General features: G+C 33.7%; 1 protein-coding gene across 1 annotated transcript in view; it reads left to right on the top strand.

Annotated features, from left to right (window-relative positions):
• The window catches only part of LOC149776706 (uncharacterized), a 55,881-nt gene that overhangs the window by 21,819 nt on the left and 10,872 nt on the right, over positions 1-23,190 (top strand). The window contains exons 8-15 of the mRNA XM_089941237.1: positions 396-642; positions 2,282-2,328; positions 3,479-3,554; positions 4,226-4,372; positions 9,646-9,701; positions 12,199-12,375; positions 17,615-17,776; positions 21,781-21,942. Of these exons, the coding sequence (XP_089797363.1) occupies positions 396-642; positions 2,282-2,328; positions 3,479-3,554; positions 4,226-4,372; positions 9,646-9,701; positions 12,199-12,375; positions 17,615-17,776; positions 21,781-21,942 (1,074 nt within the window). The remainder of the gene's footprint in view (positions 1-395; positions 643-2,281; positions 2,329-3,478; positions 3,555-4,225; positions 4,373-9,645; positions 9,702-12,198; positions 12,376-17,614; positions 17,777-21,780; positions 21,943-23,190) is intronic.

Below are 23,190 nucleotides of genomic sequence, written 5' to 3'. Positions count from 1 at the left end.
TCACACTAGGATTATGTTGTTTAACATTCAAGACATTCATATTATTAATTGGTGGAGGGAATAATGTCCTTGGAATGGGGACTATTGGAATGGAGAATATTGCCAGGTAAAGATATAGCAATGCAGTAAGAGCAGTTATGTATTGTAAAAGTAAACCAGTTTCAACCCCTCCCCCCAAAAATAGTACATATATTTCTTTGCAGATAATATTCAGTAAATGCCAGTAAATTGGCAGTAGCCACTTTCTTCAGTAAGTTAATTATTCAAAATTTAAATAGATTACATTTCCTACCCCATTTTTAATTGTGTATTTGGCAGTACCTAAACTTATTTATACACATTTTTAAATTAAATTAATAACTTGTTTTATGTTATTTATTTCTTATTATTTAAAGGGTGTCCAGAGGGCAGGGTGTATGTTGATTGTGCATCATCTTGTAATCTCAACTGTTTAACAAAGAGGAAAGGGTCTACATGTATTGAATCAGACACCTGTGTACCTGGTTGTGTCTGCCCTGCTGGAATGGTGGATATGGATGGCGTTTGTATCCCAGAGAATGATTGCCCCTGCTATGATTCGACAGGCAATCCTGTGCAGAAGAACATGACAATTCCATCACCAACAAACCCGTGTGAAACCTGGTTAGTATTTTAGAGTCCCTTGAATCCATATGGTATCAAATGTTTATGTGGGTCCCCTTGATATCACTATATACAGAATAATAGAAAGAAGACTTTTTAATCGTAAATGTGTAAATCTGCCAACTTTCTAAGATCCGCATGACCCATGTTATTCATCCACTTAAGTTACTAATTATTATTATTATTATTATTATTATATATATTTATATAACCCTTATGGAAATATGGGCTTTTTAGACATGGGTGTGATGTGATTAGGATTTTTAAAGTAGCTTTAAATTTTTTTAGTCATATCGCTATGATGTCAGCAGTGTGGCAGTTTATAGGGATGTCTAGCACTGGGACATGATGCCGCAACCATGTAGCATGATGTTCAACCTACTTAGTCACATTATCCTGACACCAGGCTGACCAGTCCTAACACTAACCTCTTAATGCTGAATGCCTAGCGAGGCAGCTGTTAGTACCATTTTTGTAAGTCTTTGGTATGACTCAGCGGGGTTCGAACCCATGACCTCCCGCTTCTGAGGCAGATGCTTTAACCACTAGTCTACAGGAGCTGCAGTCTTTAGACATGAAATGATGTTAATTTAAAATGAACTCTTTAGGCATGAAATAATGTCAATCCAAAGAAACCTGAAGAGAGATTTGGAGATCAGTGAAAATGTTTGATTTGGATTAGCAGGATATGCATGGATGTTTTCATTAATTAATGTTATATTAAAGATATACCATAGCTGCAATAATATTAATGCATACAAAGAGACAAAAGATCACTTCATTCTTGTATATGTCACACAGTTTACTGATCTGGGATTTTTCTGATCCAAAAGACTGCACTCAGTGACCATGCGGTTGACATTATTATGCTTACAGTTTCAAGAAAATCTGCAGTGTTTCTTATAACTTTTGTATTTTGCCCGCCCATAACAATAATCCTTGCTTTCAGCAAAGATTTTATTGTTAGCTATACATTTTGCTCTTTTTCTAATAATGTTAGCACTTTCAGGAAATACTGTATATTTCTCCAGCTACAGCTACTCTTTCCTGGTTTAATATGAAAGAATCCATTATGCATTACATTTATCAGTGTGAATTAGGATAAGAAATTGTGGGCAGGAACTCTGAAAAACATCATTCTCACCGACTGATTCTGTCCTTTATTTGGGATTTCCCCACTCATAGCATCACATGAGATTCTGTGTTAAAGTTTTATGCTCCTGTTTCTGGAAGTCATTCCAATGGGGAAGTACAGCATTCCACAGAATTCTCATTTACATTCCTTTTCATGTTCATTATTCTTGTCAATGTCTTGGTTAAAACAGCAAAACTGTTATTCAGATATTTGCATATCACAATCATTCCCAGTTACCATGATGATGGAGAGATTAATATTATTGTTTGTTGGTGTAAACTTCCTCAATGCTGAGTCAGCTTAAATTTACTATTTATTATTTTTCAGTCATTTATTAAATTTTTTTACTTAACATATCCATATAATTCCCTTACACTTTTTTAAAATCAAAAGACCTATTTAAATTTAAGATATTAAAACTGTTTGATTTTCAGATAGTTAGATGCTATGAGAAATATATTATACTACCTACACATAATTTAATGAGAACTATTTTATTTTCAGCATGTGTTATGATAATGGCGACTTAAATTGCACAGTCGATCCTAACTGTAAGTCATACTTTCATATTTAGGGTACTAAAACAAGTATATACATGATCATAATGATCAATATATATATATGTGTGTGTGTGTGTGTGTGTGTGTGAATGATCCATTAAAAAATAAACACACAATGATGTATTATATAAGTATCCACACAGTGATGCATTGCATAATTATACAGACAGTGATCCATTACATAAGTATACAAAAGTAATCATCCATTAATATCTATACAGTCAGAACAATCCATCGTATAAGTATACACACAACATTATCTAATATATAAATATGCACACAATGATCTATGATATAAGTATACATGTATATATATATATATATATATATATATATATATACTCTCAGAATGAGCCATACCTAAATGCATTCATAATGATCAGTACTACACATGATGATCCATTATATATTTATACACAAACAATGATCCATTATATAAGTACACACACACACTGATCCATTATGAAAGATTGCACATTCTGATAATAAGTGTACAGCCACTAATAATGATCCATTACATAAGTGTGCACACACTCAGAATGATCGATTATATAAATGTAAACACTTATTATATAAGGAGTTTATGTGGTGTCTTATGATGCTAAATGAAAATATGGCCATCTTGAAAACCATAACACTGTTTCTTGATGGAAAGCTATATAAAGATAGGGTCTTTACCAGAAGACTATATATTATGTATTAGTTTGTGCTAAATGAAAATGGTGCTAATCTTATAACTAATATGGCCAGCATGGCAGCCATCTTGAAAATCTTGTAATTGCTACACCTCTGAAATGGCATTTATCCCAGATGTATGAATATTATATCTAGTTGGTCCTGAAAGATAATGATGCTGATTTGACTTTAATTATGGATGAAACAGTGGTCATATTTTGAATTTCTGGAAATTACTTTAAGACAGTAGAGTGATGGTCCCATTGAGAAACTCTTGAAACAATTTTGAAACGTTTGAGTATGGGGCTGACATATAGGCCGTCTTCTTTGTTACTTCATTTTTAATTGAACGATCATGTGTGAATGACAAAACATATTTTCTGTTGATAAGAATTTAAAATCTTTCTTTATTTACATTTTTATTTACATGTATATTGATGAGGAATCATTTTTTCCCATTTACTAGGTTGTGCATGGAGCACATGGTCTCCTTGGAAAGAGTGTTTGGTTCCTTGTGGTCCAGGCAATAGAAACAGGACAAGGTACATAAAACCAGAACAAAATGCAATAAAAAGTAAGATTTTTCCAAAGAAACATACACAAAAGTTGGAAATGGTGTTGAATAACATTATTTCCCAATGTTTTGTCTTGTACAAGGTCTTCAGATGAGAAAGAAAAACTCACATTAAGACACAAAGGAAACCAAACAACGTATTATTTATGCTGTGTTGAATACAACAATTTAATGTTGACCCCATATTAGTAAAACCATATGCAAAATCAATGCCAATGCAATAAAAGATAAAACATTGAGAAAGCATGAACTACATGTTAAAAATTACACGATGGGTTTTAGTCATTTACAAAATTTTATCTTACTGGAACAAAACCAACGTTCTCCCTCGAGCTGAATAATATATATTTCATTGAGACACATGGTTATTCAAATCACTTTTAATAGAGTATTTTGGAATTCTAATTTTCATATCCTGGATAGAGTTGTAATCTTGAAGAAAAACGTCAAGATATTTACTTAATAGCTTTCCGTTATAGCCATCATGACAATAGAGATATTCATTTTCCAGAAAAGACATTCAGAAAACATGAAACTTTTGAATAGTCAATAAATTGTCCACAAAATAGTGAATAAATTGTCCACAAAGGGTACTGTTATAATGTCTTGATATTAAAAATAATTTTTTTTTGTTGCCAGAATTCTAATATCTGGGAATCCAGATGAGTGTGGTTCTGATATAGAAGTAGAATCTTGCAACAAACCAGGATGCAACAGATCTTGCAATATTGACTGTAAAAACTATTCCATCAATGAAACCATAGAGGAGACAGAATGCACCATCTGGTAAGAATTAAGGAACGTTTTCGAAAAGTATATTTACTTCTTTAATTGACCTAATGGGGAAAAATGGCTAATGTTCTGACTGCACATTAACATAGATCTTATCATCCCCTTAATCTGTATATGAATTCTTACGTCTGCCTTTCTATCCAACTGTCTGGTACAGTCTTTTTTAGCACAACTAATCCTGCAGCTTTTTGTGGATTTCAAACAGAAATGTTTTAGTAAATATTGTGGTCATCACTTAAAGATGTGCATATTGGCAAATCACAGTGCTCCCAAAATGTTTATAAGAGTTATTGCCCTTTTTGAATGATAGCTGAATGCTCTTTGACTCAATCCAGTGAATGCAGCTAGTCTCATGTTTTTCAATGGATTAACATGAAATTTTGTAAACGTTTTTGTTATCATCAAAAACTTGCATTTTGACATATGTATGTGATCACTAGTTTTGGCTATTGCCCGTTTTGTCTCACTGCTGAATGGAGGTATGACAGCCTATTTGAGTACATCTGAATGCATGTATATCAACCTGTTTGAGTACAGCTGAATGCATGCATGACAGCCAGTTTGAGTACAGCTGAATGCATGCAGGACAGCCAGTTTGAGTACAGCTGATTACAATATGACAGCCTGTTTGACTACATCTGAATGAATTATTGACAGTCTGCTTGAGTACATCTACTACCAGAGGTCTTTATGGATTACTGTGAAATTAGGTACATATTATTGTCATCATCTGTTGATGCATGTCAGTTATGGCCCACGTTTACTTGCAGCAGAATCTTATTTTTCACAACTAGTCTTACAGATTTCAAAGAATTGCCACAAAACATTGGAAATGTAGGTCACCATGAAAGTTTGGAAATGTTATAATATGATCATAAGCAGTATGACAAATCACTGTGCTTCTGCAATTTTTATTAGAGTTATTGCCCATTTTGACTTGGAGATTGTTATATGTGACAGAACATTACCAGAGCAACTAATGGATTGCTAGAATATATGTGGTATATATTATGGGGAGGTACATATCAGCAGATCACTGTTTTAGCAAGGGGATAGCCCCTACATTATTGTCAATGCATATAAATTCATCTAAATACATACAGCCTCACTGCACTTTAATCATTATTGCTTTCATGGTCATAGGCAGCATTTTGGAATGGGTTTCATAGCACCAGCCACCTGTGGACAGGATAAGTGGGCTAAGATTGCACATATATGTATCTTAATTGTTCATTTTTGTGGTTTGTGTTTATCTCTGGTTTATGCAACCATTATAAATAATGTTATACCTAAAATCATGAAACCTGGTGAGGAGATGCAGTTTAACAGGTACTACACACTCCTCACAAAGCTTTTGTATTGTAAACCAGAGTTTTTGCTTCACTGACTTGGTTTCAGATTTGTGTTTTTAATTTTTTTTAAGACACTTTGCACACTAGACCCATTGAACTACATGAATGTATGCCCAGTTTTATTCTTACTACAACATTGCAATTAGAAAAGGTCACAGCAGCCTATGTTTAATATTTTATAAGCTTAGGTTTAATTGTTGAACTGAGTACAAGACCACTATGCCTGTCATGTTTTTGTAACTAAGCTAATAACTGATGCATCAAACTGCACTTTTGATAGTGGTAATATTGGATGTCACTACAAGGTTACTGAAAGTCTGTGATTTTTCCTGCAGTAAAAACTGGCTTCTGGTAATAGACAGTGATAATGACTTTTAAAGGTTGACAGGGATAATGGGCTTCTAGATTTGGACAGTGATATTGGCTTCTGGAGGTTAACAGTAATAATGGTTTCTAGAAGTAGACAGTAATAATGGCATCTGGAGGTTGACAGTGATAATGGCTTTTAGAGGTAGACAATGATAACGACTTCTAGAGGCAAACAATGATAATGGCTTCTAGAGGTAGATAATATAGTGGCTTCTAGAGGTAGAGAATATAGTGGTTTCCTGAGGCAGACAATGATAATGGCTTCTAGAGATAGATAATATAGTGGCTTCTAGAGGTAGATAATATAATGGCTTCTAGAGGCAGACAATGATAATGGCTTCTAGAGGTAGATAATAGAGTGGCTTCTAGAGGTTGATAGTGATTATGGTTCTAAGAGGTGGACAGTGATAATGGATTCTAGAGATGGACAGTGATAGACATTACCAGAGATAGACAAAGATAATAGCTTCTAGAGGTAGGTAGTTATAGTGACTTCTGAAATGGAACACATATTTTATTACTTGGATCTCTGGTAGTATGCATATTTCATAATGATTGGAAAAATATGTTAAAGTTATGCAGATATGCAATACATTTGTTTTATTATATGCTCATTTTTTTCTCCGTTAACTTTACATTTTCAGAATCGCGCAATATTACCCAATACTGAACTCATGCACAAATACACATATTGCATTCACGTGCATAAATTAACTACTTTCTATTGTAAACAAACAATGAATGCAGACACCAGCACTTTTGATTTGTAAGCAAATCATGTACACTCGCGTAATAGGCATTTTACATTCTGGTTGTTTAAATTTGTTTCTGAGTGAAGTAAAGCAGATGTTTCATGGACTGCCACATACCAGCTGTTTTGGCACATTCCACGTTAACTTTTTTGATACTTTGATTCAGATTTAGGCTAGCTATACAACAGACACAAGAAAAGGTCCTTACAAATAACATACTAGTGACAAGGCATACACTGTCTTCTTTAGTTGGTGATAAGAATGGCAAAAAATATACTAGTCCTACAGTGTTACATCCTGAATTTCCTCAAAATATACATTCTTAGTTCTGCAAATCCGAATTACATGAGCCATGTCACAGGTTCTCAGTCTTGATTACACATTTCAAAATTGTACTGTAATTTCGAACATAAGTGCAATTACATCCTCGTTACTGCACTCACAATGAAATAAGCATTAAATTCCATAGCGTCTTTTTGATAATTGCAATCGAAAGGCTTTATATTTTTCCCACATTATGATTTCAAACATTCAATGACAGATACAGAAACACATTTGCAGATGTCAACATGCTTCTTCCTCGCTTCTTCAATCCGATGTATTTTATGTGGAATTGTCACATATAAATCCAGTCCATAATCATGAAATTTCGTAGAATCGAAAAAAATATAAAAATCTATTCATTCCAGATCAAATGGAAAAGTTGTTGCAGTGCACATTCATTCACAATATGACTCCAAATTTAAATTTTAACTAGACACACATTTTCTTTCGAAAGTTTGTCGAGCACATGACTAAGTTCAAATTTATCTGGGCGGAGTTACGTGTGCAGTAATAATGTTGTTGTGTAATGATGAATCTGTGCTGTTGTATTTAATTTGGAATATGGCATACATTCAGTTACTTTGTTACTTGTAGTGTATTTTGTTAATATAATTAAGCATTAGGTAGAATAAAAGATGAGCATATAATAAAAAGGTTGCTGTATTTGTATGGGAAAATATGAACTTGCTTTTTTGGATGAATATACTGCACTCCCAAGGTCATGCAGTATTTCCATTAAAAAAACTCGTTCGTATTTTCTTATACAATTAATGCAGTCACCTGTAAATATTGTGAAAATACATAGATCTCCCAGTTGTTATTGTTTGCCTCCTGAAACTTGGCTGTCCAGCTGCACGTACTTAATGATTACAGTCCTTCTAGTTATCCCTATATTTTTATATAAATCCCTTTAAAATTCTTGTTTTTGATTCTGATAGATTTTTCCTGTAATTTGTCCCAACTTCCTGTAATATATCATTAACTATAAGGAAATAGCAACTGTTACTTTTTCTCACAAATCTAGTTTCACGAGAAAAGGACAAATAGGACATAAAACCATTCATCATAATGAAGGTACTCACTACTGTAGAGAAAAGAAACATCAGTAAAGGATTATGTCTTAATATTTATGTGACTGTATAATAGTGGTTAATTTCTGTGTACAAACACTTAAAAATGCAGAATTAACTAGTAACATTAGCAGGTTATTATCTGTATATTTTGTGATTTCCCTATTACATCAATGCATCTTTCACTATTTTTTTTATCAGATACCCTTCAGATTCCTTATAATTCTGAAAACTGTAGTTTGAGGCCTGAGATTACACATACTTGACATTTGGATTTATCAGGGGTCCGTTTCAGTTTCACTCACGAAATATTAAGTCAACATATGTCTCCATGACTGAAATGTAAATAATCTAGACTTGTTAGTGCCATGTTTATCTAATAATAAGCCCAATCAACATTTTTGCAAATGTTCAGCAGACATTTACCAAGAGCATGTTTTATAATGCAGCCCCCCTACCATTTTTGACAAATTTATTAGGCCTCTCCCTTGCAACTTAATATTGAAGAAATACGGTTTGAGCTATTAAATTATATTACTGCCTGAAATTCAAATGTGAAATTTGTATTTACATTTAGTCATTAAAACTCATAAAATTCTGTATATTTCGGGGAGGGCAATTTAGCATTGATTCCTCTAAAACTAACTGCCATCAAGGAAGGTTGCATTTAATTTGGATCTGATTGGCTTATTGGCCTGGGTAGCTTCGTGCAACAGTGACTGACACCCAATTAATTGCCAAGCATTGTTTTTGGGATGGTGTAGGACTGATCAGCTTATAACCCCTAGAACCACCACCAGCTTACCCAATAAGTCTTTGAATTTGACATCTTGTGAGATAGCAACTTTCACTTACTTGATAAATTATGACTTACCATTTCACACCCAGCAGGCTGGTTTACAATCATTACCTGCATTAATAAGAATTTCATTTAAGAAGGACAGCAGTCCCCTTCTCACAAGGTGAATATGTATTGTTTGCAAACATTATCATACAAATAACATGCTGAATTCAACAATCATGGATCTGCTAGTATTATGAAAAAAACTGCTCTTGCACCAAAGTATACATTGCAAATTTCTCTTCATATCATGTTCTTTTTTGTTTTATTTTTGTTCATCACAGGTTTTGAATATACTGTATTCACCCACTTTTAATGCATATCTATCTCTGAAACTGTATGCCCCAGATCTTATGTAACTTAATGTATCTGGATTAATGGGTTTTTTTTCTCAAACTAGTATGAAGACTAATCAGCATAGACCCTGATCTACAAGTGCATTAGACACCAGGCAGCAGATTAGGGTCAATACTTTTGTGTAGCCAGGAATATGTTATCCATGATAACAATACAGTATATATTGTGCCAGATCATCATGCTGATTTTTACTGTTTTTCAGCTACTGTGATCAAGTCACATTGGAGAAAACGTGTGTACCGAAACTAGGCTCGAATGGTAAAGTTTATTTTTATATACTTCTTCTCATTTATTGTATTATTGGTGTGTCCACAAATGTTTGAGTAGAAAATTTGTAGCATATCTATTCAACGGTTGTGTCACTCATCATCTGTTGTGAGTGATTATATTGAGAAATATATTTCTTCAGTGCAAATTGCCATGACGCTGTAATCCATTACAGAACAAAAAAAAATTAATTCAGATTATATGTGGATGCTTTTCCACCACACAAATGAAACTTAACATGGTCCAACAATTATACATCTTTTTTTCTTGACAATATTATTTTATAGAGAGAGAGATTTTTTTTCTTTATTAATTGAAGGCATGTTTCAGTGAGTGGTTGAAAAAATATAAGTATTATGATTAAAATATTTTGTGTTCGATACCACAAGATGAAAGATATCCAGTATTTATGTAGGAAAAGAAAATATTCTTTTATTATGCATCAGACTTGCTTCTTGGCTGAAGCTTCAGAGATTAAACTCATTATTTAGCATAGTACTGATCATTCTACTTTTTTGTAACTTCATTCAGTTTTAATCTAATGTCTAATCAAAACATCAAAATATAGAAAACTGTTGATTTTGGATGAACGATCTGTTACAATAAATGACATATTTGCACTATACAGTATAACCATGTGGAAATGGATGGAGTTTTTCATCATGTTGTCATGGCAGTTAAAGGTTAACATAATTTCCCTATCTGACCACAAGGACATGGAATTTTGCATCATGTTGCCATGGCAGTTAAAGGTTAATAACTTATTTTCCCTATCTGACCACGAGGACATGGAATTTTCATCATGTTGTCATTGCAGGTCAAGGGACATAAAATTCATTAACAAGGAAATGTAAAGAGTTAGACATTCCTGGAGAAGAATAAATTCCATGACTGAGATATGATGTTTGCTTTAATTGTCGCAGCTCATAAAACACATGTTCCTCTTGCTGCCACTTTCACTTCTATTGGCACATACAAGAAAGTATCACAGGATATGATAGAATATCTTGTATGTTCACATGTAAAAAAAGGGTAAATTTTGTATTTTCATATGTGAAAAATAATGGAATAAAAAAGTTTGAAACATTTTGCAAATAACTGTCTGGATTTCACACATAAGTGTGTGTGTGTGTGTATATATATATATATATATATATATATATATATATATATATATATATATATATATATATATATATATAATTCAAAAACATTGAAATTTCTCAAAAGATACATTTAATAATATTGGATATATATGTTAAATTGATTGACATAAGGTATGTAAATCTAAGTCTGCCCCTTCTAAACATGGCTTGCAAATACCTTTTAAAAGTTTGAGATTGAGTTACATTAGTAGTCTGAAAATAAGCAACAGTAGCAACCACTTTTAGTCATTATCTCAAGTGATTATCATATTTTGAAATGTACTCACTTGTTGTAAAGGTTAATACAATAACAGAACAGTAGTCCCTTATATTAAAGCAATTCACTATAACTCCATCCCTCATATAACAAAGATGTGACCATGACCCCCATTTAAAGGATGTGATAATAATGTTGAACCTACCTCATTATAACACAACCTCATTTTAATATAGTACATTTTGGGGAGATATCGCTGTTTTTACTCAAATAACCATGTGTATCTGAATGGAGTTTTGACAAGACCTTATGTCATGAATACATGCTATGTACAGCTCATAATCTTTCATATTGTATCACTTCCATAAGTCTGTTTTAATCCCTTGGTCATCAAAACCTTAGTCCACTGTCTCGATATAGCACAGATATATATGTACTTGTGTCCATACAGTCTTAACCAGATGCAGATTTTGCTATTCTCAGTTCTTGAGGGTTTGAAGGGGAAATGTGTTTCTAAGGACTGACCTTTTAATTAGGGCGAGGGACAGGAATTATATATATATATATATAGATTGCAATCTGACTTCAAAGAAATATTGTCACTGATCAAGAACAAGCCAATAATCATTAATAAAGATGGCTTTAGCAATCTCATTTAAACAGTTAGGTCACTCCTTTTCATGTACTTTTTCTATGCAAATTAACTTAATGGGTTGTCATCATATTAAAAGCCAAGGAAAGCAAAGGAAATACAAACAGGATAGGTATAATTGCCTAGATGTGTCTCATTGTAATGTCATATAAATGTTATGTCTGCTCATATGCCACTTTGCAACAACATCGATCTTGTGTTACCAATTCCTGCATTTGTCTCATTTGGATTCCACAAACTCTTTACAATCAGTAATAAACCATACAAGACAATATATTGCTGTAAAATCTTGTTTTTATATAATAAAGTTACTAAAGAAAATGTTTCTTCAGGTAGCGTTTTGCCACCACATTACCAGTTTTATGTGAATGGTGTTATTAAACCAGATGGAGGTATTCCCACTGTCATACTGGAGAACAGAAATGGCAAACTTGTATTTGATTCTGAATTCTAAATTCTATGTTTATTTCACAGTTGATGGAGGCTGGTCTAACTGGGGAGCATGGAGTCAGTGTTCCAGTACATGCCAGGGAGGTACCATACAGAGAACCCGCGTTTGCAACAATCCTGTGCAGCGGTGTGATGGGTTATCATGCATGGAACAGAACAATACATTCAAAGAGTTTGCACCTTGCAATGAAGATGTGTCCTGTAAGTATTATAAAGTACTGCCAAATACATGTATTTCTCAGTTAAAACTTCTGATACAAAAACAATGCCTATTAAAAGAAAATCAACCCATCAGACCTAATTGCTTCTATTGTTGCATGGACTTACCAAAATAATTGACATAATTATTTATTTGTATCTTTATAATTTCTTCTTCACATTTATAAGACCTTGAAGAAATACTACTACTTTGCAAATCCAGCCCTCCCAGACTGAACCTTTTTAGGTAAGAGCTAAAAGTTGTATGTGCCGACCTGGGTGGCAAAAAAACTCTTGATACAAGGAGTGGAGCAAAATCCTATGAATACTTCATGCTGTGTTGCATTCTCCCTACAGAGAGGCATCACAATCCAAATACAAGCATTTCAGAAGTTTCATTCCTTAAAGCAAGTTGTTGGAGTGTTCTTTTCAAAATGAAGTATTCTGTATTTGTAAATTTCTTTTTCTTATTTCTTTGATAACAAAGTTTCTGGCTTTGCAGTCCTCACATGCTTAGGTATTCTTGGTATGTACCTGCACAGGTAGCAAGTACATACCCTAACATTACTTAATTTAAAAGTGTGCTGGTCCGGTGTATGATACAAAAAACAAGTATAATATTGATGTATAATTTCTGCTACGGTGGGATACATATAAGTAAGTTTTCAGTATTAATCACATCTTAGTGTCCAGTTAATAGTTTATAGTTAAATATTTGATTCTCTACTTAGTTTACCTGTCTTAGGCTTTCAGTTGGTTTTTCCTAACATTGTCTTACATTAATATTATAACACCCACTTCATAAGTATCAATATTAATGCTTAAGTGCATTATTATTTGTAAGCATGATGTGTGCTATGTAAACTAAATTATATTGCTGTATGTTTTCCACCACAGTCAGATATGTACACATAAGTTTTCTATACATAGTTGAGTCATAGTGTCCACTTTACTTTAAGCAATGCCTCGTTGATTTTACTTGCATAGGCAGTTAATTTGCCTTTTCTACAGGTAATATATTAGAATTGATATTTCAGGATCTACTTTATAGGTATTAATAGTGACACTTCAATACTATGCCTGTTCAGGTGGCCATGGCACCCATTTACAGGCAATTGTCATGGCGTGTAGCTCTCCATTCACACTCTTGAGTTCATAAAGCAGGGCATGTACTGTATATATTTTTTACTCTATTTTCTATTTTGTCTTACTGATTTAGACAATAGGCAAGATCAGACTGATATCCACTCTACATGTGTTGCTTACTCCTGTTTTCAATCTATGAATATATGTCAGACTTGTATAACATAGACTTAAGTCAGTGATTGGCAGTAGTGTGGGCATTAAGGGGGAATGTACAGAAAAACAAACCCAGAGGACCAAGGACATCATCAGTTTGCAGCCAAGGCTTTGACACTATCAAATTATAGACCGGCTACATGGATCAAATATCCTGCACCCTGTTGTGATCTCCAGAACTGGACATTGTCATCATAACCATATAGCCCAATTCGATCATAACCTGACTTTGCTATATACCTCTGATCACACTGGGGCATGACCACAATCAATTGTATTGGCCACCAGAAGAACAGGCCTTGTGCAGTTTCACAAACCCAGGTTATACAGGCACTTTCATTTATCAGTATCGCATAGTGTCATTGGGTATTCCTGGCATACAATGTCCAGTATAATGCTTCAGTACCCATCTAATGTCGCCTCACTTTATTCTCAAGCCTTTGCCACACAAAGAGAGCCTGTACTTGGAGACAGGTTTGAAGTCCTCATATCTAGTTCAAGACATTCTGGAAGTATAGTAAGTCCAAAGGCTTTGGCTCTTTCCCCAAAGTGGAATCTATCATGGGTACTAACCTATATGAACGAAACACCATCTGAACTCTCAAGAGACTCAGTGGTTCACCGCTCAGATAAAATCTGATTCCTCAATGCATTAGCAATAGAAGGCAGAATCAGTGAAATGCATACTCTATCAGTGGACCGTGATCACATGCAGTTCTGACAAGATGGGTGGTCAGTATCATTTATGATGGCCTCTGCTTTCATTGCCAAGAACAGGCTCCCATTAATAGAACATCAGACTTTTTTGAGATTCCTGTCTACTCTGTCCACTTCATCTCATGTTTGTCTAAATGACCCATTGTGATCTTTGAAGTGGTACTTAAGAAGGATTGTGTGGAGGAAGATTATACATTTTCTTATCCATAAAAATCTAAAGGACAGCATTTCAGCATGGGCACTCTTATCCAGAATAAAGTCGGTTATTCATTACACATGTTGGAAAATAACCCCAAATAAAATGAATTTACTATGCAACTCTGCTCGTAAATTTAGGGCTGTGGGATGGAGATATTATATCAGAGACTTTCATCCTAAGATGCTAGACTTGATCTTGTGGGACCTATAACCATGGTGCAATGGGATACCTTGTAAGAGACTAAGATAGCCTTGATACAAATCTAGGTTTTTGATGGTGAGTTGTGATATCTAACATGACATATTATGATTTGATATTAATGATGCGTGTAATCCCTATTCCTCCTAAACATTTTTGAGGCTTGTCATAAAAGTTTACACCCACAGTCCACCCAAGATCTACTTCATTCCAAATGAAAATGGTGCTGCTGTGACATCCAACATATCTGGCACAGCAGCCAGCTTGAAAATCTTGCTATCAACACTTGTTCCTGAATGAGTGGTCAGATCTTGTTAACGCTACCCCTTCTGAACAGAGAGTCTTATAAGCATGGTCTTTTCACAGAAAGACTTCTGGTGTTTGGTTGGCTTGAAAAAAAATTGTGTCGGACTGATATCCAATATGTCCATCATTGTGGCCATATTGATATTTTTATTGATAATCCTAGATTGAAAGTCATATCATATATTGGTTTTTTTTTTTTAAAACTTGGTATTGAATGAAAATGGTGCTGATATAATTGCCAGGATGGCTACTGTGTCAGTCATCTTCAAAATCTTGATGTTGCTGATTCTCTTGAGTGAAAAGTCATATCAACAAGAGACTTATATCAGATGACTAATGTGCATTTCTAGTCAGTCCTGAATAAAAATGGTGCCAATCAGACCTCAATATGGCTGCTGCAATGAACAAATTGAAAGTCTTGTCACTAATTCTCCTAATTACCAGTATCTTGTTTTCACCAAAAGTCATCTAATATAATGATGTCAAAGTTTGTCCTAAAGAAATGGTGATGGTCTTATATACAGTATAGCTGCCACAGTAACTAATACCTTATCAATGAAGAATATCCAAGATGGTTTTAGCAGTAAGTAATGAAAATGAAGAAATGATCTTATCTAGAATTCTGTGAAATTCTTTTCTTCCAGTACAATATCATTCACTTCAAGGGACTCTTAGCAAGGACATTAACCAGTATTTTATCCCAGGCACAAATGTAACTTTTAATGCATAATGTTAACTAGCTGTGGAGTACAGGATGCTTGAATTCTACCACAAATGTAACTTTTAATGTGTAATGTCAAATAACTGTGGAGTACAGGATGCTTGAATTCTACCACAAATGTAACTTTTAATGTGTAATATCAAATAACTGTGGAGTACAGGATGCTTGAATTCTACCACAAATGTAACTTTTAATGTATAATATCAAATAACTGTGGAGTACAGAATGCTTCAATCCTACCAGAAATGTAACTTTTAATGTAGACTGAATAGTTAACTGTAGAGTACATAATGCTGTTAGTATATCAAATATGTAACTCCCAATGTAAACTGAATAACCAGCTATGTAGTATGCAATGATATTAGGCTACCAAATTGTACATTTTAATGTACACTGAATAACCAGCTGTGTAGTATGCTATGACATTAGGCTACCAAATTGTACCTTTTAATGTATATTAAATAAATGTAGAGTACAGAATGTTGTAAGATGACCAACAACATAACTTTAATGTACACTAAATAACCAACTTAACTGTAGAGTGCAGAATGTTGTAAGATGACCAACAACATAACATTAATGTATACTAAGTAACCAACTTAACTGTAGAGTGCAGAATGTTGTACGTCTACAAATAGCTTGGTTACCATTCAGGAGAGGAAAATCATGAGGAAACAATTGCAGTTAGGTTATGAAATGTGATTGACATGTCAGTTTGTTCCATTGGCATAGTGCTGTATGATGGTGTCAGGTAAATTTGAGATTTTTTTATGGACAAGAAAACAATTAAAGCAAGAATATTCTCCAGACATTCATTACGAGCTTGATTGGCTATTGAGATCTCAGTCCAAGCAAAAAGCTCGATTAGTCCTTAGTATTGTACATATAAATAGATAGGTTTCATAGTCCTTAGTATTGTACATATAAATAGATAGGTTTCATAGTCCTTAGTATTGTACATATAAATAGATAGGTTTCATAGTCCTTAGTATTGTACATATAAATAGATAGGTTTCATAGTCCTTAGTATTGTACGTATAAATAGATAGGTTTCATAGTCCTTAGTATTGTACGTATAAATAGATAGGTTTCATAGTCCTTAGTATTGTACGTATAAATAGATAGGTTTCATAGTCCTTAGTATTGTACATATAAATAGATAGGTTTCATAGTCCTTAGTATTGTACATATAAATAGATAGGTTTCATAGTCCTTAGTATTGTACATAGAAGTAGATAGGGACCAACTCTACAATATGACTGCAAGTTTCAATTTTAAATAGACACGCCATTTTCTTTTGAAAGTTATCCCAAGCACACAACTAAGTTCAAATTGATCTGGACGGAGTTATGTGCGCATTAATAATGTTGTTGTTGTGGAGTGATGAATCGTCACTTGTGTTTTAGTTTGGAATGTGGCATACATTCATTTACATTGTTTCTTGCAGTGTATTTTATTTATATAATTAAGCCTTAGGTAGAATAAGAAAATGAGCATATAATAAAAAGGTTACTGCATTTGTATGGGAAAATATAAACTCGTTTTGTCAGATGGATATACTGTACTCCCAAGGTCATGCAGTATTCCATCCCAAAAACTTGTTCATATTTTCCCATACAACTGCAGTAACCTATAATTATTACATTAAGTTATATAATCATGTGGAAGACTAGGATTTGCTTTTGAGATGTTCAATTTTTCTTAAGAGTTAAGGGTGTTATACACATGTGACTACTGCAGCCAATTCCAATGTACATCTATAGTCTCTCAGTGATAATCTTTTGCATGGATTTATGTTTCAGGCTGTTCCGTAAATCAATGGTCTACTTGGTCAACCTGCAATGCTACCTGTGGAAGTGATGGCGCGCAGACCAGAACAAGAAGCTTTATAAATACAGCCAGCACTTCACTCTGTGACAAGACTACATTTGAATCAAGATCATGCAATAATGATCCTTGCAACAGTAAATGTTTTACCATTATTCTTGCACGTGTGTGTGTTTACTGAATTGTTTGTTATTGTGTGTGTGTGCCTACAGAATTGTCTGTAATTTTCCATTCACCATCAGCCTATATAGGAATTATAACTGATGTCCTCTAAGCTTTGATACGGAGGGCTATAATGCAGAAGAGCGAAACCTGTATGATTTGACCATGAGTTTAACTAAAATGACCATTAACTTATTGACTTAAAGAACAATAGAAGAAGAGAAAAAATAAAAATACAATTGTTGGAATCAAGTCCAGAAATTTATTTATCTGGGTTTGGTCCTGATCTGGAATCAGAGCAATAGACCTTGCTCTGCAACATATAGAAAAGAAACATATTTTAAACAGTATCATCTTCTCCGACTCGCTATCAGTACTCCAGTCACTACACAATAGAAAACTGGAGAACCCATTATTGAAAAACATACTCGTAAAAAATACCGAGCTGAGTGTCTCCCACAACATAATATACTATTGGTTACCTAGCCATACTGGTATTAAAGGTAACGAAAAAGCAGATCGCGCTGCTAAAATGGCCCTTACTCAAGAACCATCTGATTTTAAAATACCGTATACTGATTTTAAACCTTGTATCAGAAAGTTCTTTCGTCAGAAGTGGCAGGCATCATGGAATGATGCCATGAATAACAAACTTCATGCAATCAAGCCAACTCTAGAAGAATGGACTCCTTCCTACAGAACCATTCGTAGGGAGGAGATAGTCATTGCAAGAATCCGAATTGGTCATACTCATATCACCCACTCCCACATACTAAAAGGTGAAGACCCACCAGAGTGCGTTTCTTGCAATGAACCATTCACTGTTAAGCACTTTATGATAGAGTGTTTTGACTTGCAACCTATGCGTGATCGTTATTACATAGTGCATGACATGAAAGAACTTTTTGATACTATAAACATCACTCGTATTATAGAGTTCCTGAAAATAGTGAATATTTACTCTAAACTCTAACTTTTATGCTGTCACCTTGTGCAGTTTTATGCAATATATATACCGTTCCTTTTTATTACCATTTCATCTTTTTTCATTAACATACAACATTTACATCCCCCGTTGATCGGGAAGCTTTATTTTTCACCGTTACCATCTTACCGTTTTAATTTCAACTATTTGTGTTTTAATATCGCTGGTCGATATGAGACTTATCATAATATTTAAAAGATTAAACACATAACATTTTGTTTGGCGCTAAATAGCCTTACAGTGCTGATGCGCCGTTAAAAATAAAATCAATCAACCTGATCTGGACTTCATATTAGACTTAGTGGAGCTGGTTAAGAAACCAGACTGACTTTATAGGAGTACATCAGATGCTTTATTCTGTAGAATTTTCTTGCATCCAACCTGTGCAATTTTACTGTAATTCTTATGGAAATGATCCTTATAATACTGATTTATGGTAAAAATATGGAAATATGATTGTTGCTGTGCAATTCCAATACTGTTTTATCCATGTTTGACTTGGATTGGGTTTTATATTTGATTCAATGGAGTTTTTGTCGTGGACCAAGATGAATTTAACAGGAGTACTGCAGATATTTTAAATTGCAATTTTTTTACACAAAGGTCTGTATGATCAGGCAGTTGCTTGTAGAATTTTCTAAATGGCATCAAAATAACTTCATGTTAAAGATGAAAGAGACAATAAACCTCCTAATAATGTTGAAATAGCACAAAAGAATAAAAGGAACATTCAGATTTGGTGGTGGGGAGTAGAGTGGGCAGCAGTTACATTTATTTGACGACATGTGTTGGTTTCATCATGTCTTATGGCAGGAGAGATACTTGTAATCGCCACATGAAATTGAAGAAAAGAAAACCCCTAAACAGTTATGTCAAATAGAGATAGGTAGAAGCCACTGATCTTAATGGGCTTTGGAACTGCAGTTTGTAAAACTGTACTGGAAGTAATTACTTAGGTCCAAGTGTTTTTACGACTTTTTATTTCACTGTAATGTTTACCATAACTGCATCTAACTCTAATCACAATTCTAAACTTTTTAAAGGCAAATTTTCCAACTTGACAATAGCATTACAAAATATACATTTGATTAATACTTGGTCTCACTTACAAATAAATATTGAATGCCTTATTTAAAAGGTCATCTTAGAGTTCTTAAATCTGAATTTTGTAGTGAACTTAAATTCCTGAATTGGCACTCAAGAGATTTCTTCAAAGATGAGAAATTTCACTCTTAGTTGCCATTAAATGATGACATAAATATTTAATAATAAAACAATAAACAACTTGAGTTTTGATGATGACATTAGTGATGTAATACAAAATTTTGTCATGTACACATTATGGTTGTTTAAACCTCTTTAAGTCATGTTGATAACTATTTTTAAGAGGTTGTGTGTCATGAATTTAAATGTAATTGATATAAAAAATGCAACGAACTTTATTAGATAAAGCTCTTTATTCATACTTATTCCCACCATGGTTATAGAATGAGTATTCAGCTATCAAACAGCCCTATTTCCACCCCATGCCCAGTTTTCATGACCTCCAGAGGGGAAAGCATTCACCTAATTTGTTGAGATTTCTCTATAACTCACACTCTCACTTACAGTGTGTTCTATATTTTTGGACCCAATTGTGTGCAGGTTAGCAAGGGTAATGTGTACATGACATTTAATTTCTCCTTACTGAAAATTGCTCCAACTTGTAGAAATATATCAACTGCTTTACTGAGAAGATCTTGCTAGGATTGGAGGGTCTTGATAGCCCTGTTAAAATTTTGAAAATTACAGGTACCTCAGAAAGCAATAGTTAATTGCCTATAATTCTTTACACATCTGAAAAAATAATAAAAGGTAGCTAAAATTCTCTCTCTCACTCTCTCGCTGTCTGCTTTGCAAACTTTTGAGGACAGACATAGGTTGTAAGCATAGTATATTAGAATTTTAAAGCCTGTCTGTATCTAGAGATCTTTTAAGCCAGTCATTTGGTATTTTTTTAAAAATTATTTATTTTCTGTGAAAACAAAGATATTTATGTCCAACTGGTTTGATGTTATTTATCTTCCTTTCCTTCTGAAAGCCCACATAGTATAATGGGAAGTTCTTTTTAGGGTAGGAAGAAGGATATTGTTAGACATTGTCAACATGGAAAACTCTGATTAGACTAATAACAAGAAAGTGTTAGACACTAATCAGCATAGAAAACTTGTAGGAATTTTCAAATGATGGACAAATGCTTGTATTGTGTTGGGATAGCATTGAAATAGTTTAGCTTTTAAATCTTGTTTTTTGCAGATTAACAAATAAATATCACTTGCTTTTAAAATATACATATTTAACAATATTCTTTAGTAATTGGGCCTAAATATACCCCACATAGACAAAATTACACGGTGTAAATTAACTAATATCTAGGTTATCCTTACCTCCATTTATTTGTCCCAGTTGGCATGTTCTTTTTATAAGTCAAATGAAATTTGTGTGCACTGCTTGCTGTACATTACATCTCATTTATGTTGTCTTTGACCACCTACAGCATGTCATTAATAACAGATACAGTTGGAGTGTTAGCCCTTTGTTGCCTAACACTAGCCATATTAAATGTATAACCCCCAAAACTGTCCAAATAAATTGATTTAAATGTTGTGAGAGGATTCTTGAGATATCATTCATTTAACTGAAACAAAAGTCACTGATAACTTGCATGTTCATTCATTTGCATCTTTTTAAACATAATATTAGGATCCATTGCCAGATAATTAATTTACTTGTATTTTACATCAGTATTGTTAGTTAAGTATATCACTATTTATCCAGGACTGTTTATACAACAACTTGTCTGAAAGTGTACTTTATAGTTTTATTATTCAACATGGACAGTATTTTAAATGTCAGCCAAATCATGTATTAATGTTATCAATTTTAGTGTCTTTATTGATGTTTTTAGTAATTTCAGACTGTTTTAAATGTAAATTCTGTTTTATATATTACCAGCCACTTGTATAATTGGACAATGGACTGCATGGACTTCATGCAGTCAGACGTGTGGAGCAGGTACAAAAGAAAGGTCAAGAACTGTTAATGCCACTGCTTCTTCAGATGATTGTGTTGCCATTGATGTGATGCAGGAAGATATTTGTATGGAGAGGGACTGCTGTAAGTAATCAGCTTTATCCATTTATCTGCCATGATGGAACTCATCTGAGAATTGAAGTTCATAGCCCCACTATTTGTTCCAAGCCATGCCCACATTCACATGTATAATACAGTCTTTACTAATTGTACAAATATTATAACTTTTGCAGGCAAGTTGCTTTTAATGTAAGTAAGATAACCTTTAAAACTGAGCAAAATCAAAGAAAATTGTGTAGACTCATCCAAGATCAAAGTGAATGTATGTTCTTCACATTTTTTTCAGTGTTATGGGTCCAAAATTACTGACCGATACTTCTAATTGTTTACTATAATATGTAATATTCTGCAGTCACTCATGCCATGCAGCATGTGGTTGATTGGCTATGAGTAGAACGGTGAAGAGATAAAAAAATTATGCGTAAGGTTGATTGACATGGTAGAACTGTTAATTGTATCTGTAACAACTGTATAAGTGCTATTCCAGTAAAATATACTTAGGACGTGGGGAAGTCACTTTCAACATGGAAGAGTCACCCATAGATGCAGTTTAGAGATCTGTATTATTTCCATATGGATTCTTTGAGTATTCAGAGTGCATAGCTTATATAAAAAAAATTAACTGTTTTCCCTAGGCACCATATATGTTTAATAAGAACGGTTCTAACACATTGTGATGATAAATCTGTTTTAGGAAAACATGTTACTCAACAAAAAGACAAATGTAAATATTGTGTTGTGTATGTTAGAGACAAAATGTGTATTGGTTATGGGAAATAAGTATTTTGAATTTTTTGTATCATTAAAACTGAAATACAAGTACCATTGAAAGGCTAAAGACATAAAGATCATTCAGATATGTATAGAGAACATACATCTTGGTATGCATAGTCATCAAAACATTCATGAAAATATACAACACCCTCTTACATGGGAATATGACTCTCCCTTGAAGGTACGATGACTGTCTTGACAGGATAGATCCTTGCATAAAATTACTATGACCACCATGACAAGGTAGATGATTCTTACATGAACCTCTAAAGGGGTCTCTGTTATGGATTACTGCCATCTCACCTCTGTCTGTGTGGGTTTGAGACTAGGATTCAGCCAATGTGGGTATGTAAGAAAGCTTGCCAGCAGCTTCTCGTGGGTCGGTGGTTCTTCCTGGGGTTTTCCTGTGTTCTTCCGCCACCATTAATACTGGCCGCCATGCATAGCCTATCATGTGCTGAAAAATGGTGTTAAACCCACCATGACAGGGTAGATCCT

Source organism: Sinohyriopsis cumingii, chromosome 18 (assembly GCF_028554795.1).
Source record: "Sinohyriopsis cumingii isolate HCF-2022 chromosome 18, ASM2855479v2, whole genome shotgun sequence".
Taxonomy (NCBI): Eukaryota; Metazoa; Mollusca; class Bivalvia; order Unionida; family Unionidae; genus Sinohyriopsis; species Sinohyriopsis cumingii.
This window is presented reverse-complemented; position numbering and strand designations above follow the sequence as displayed.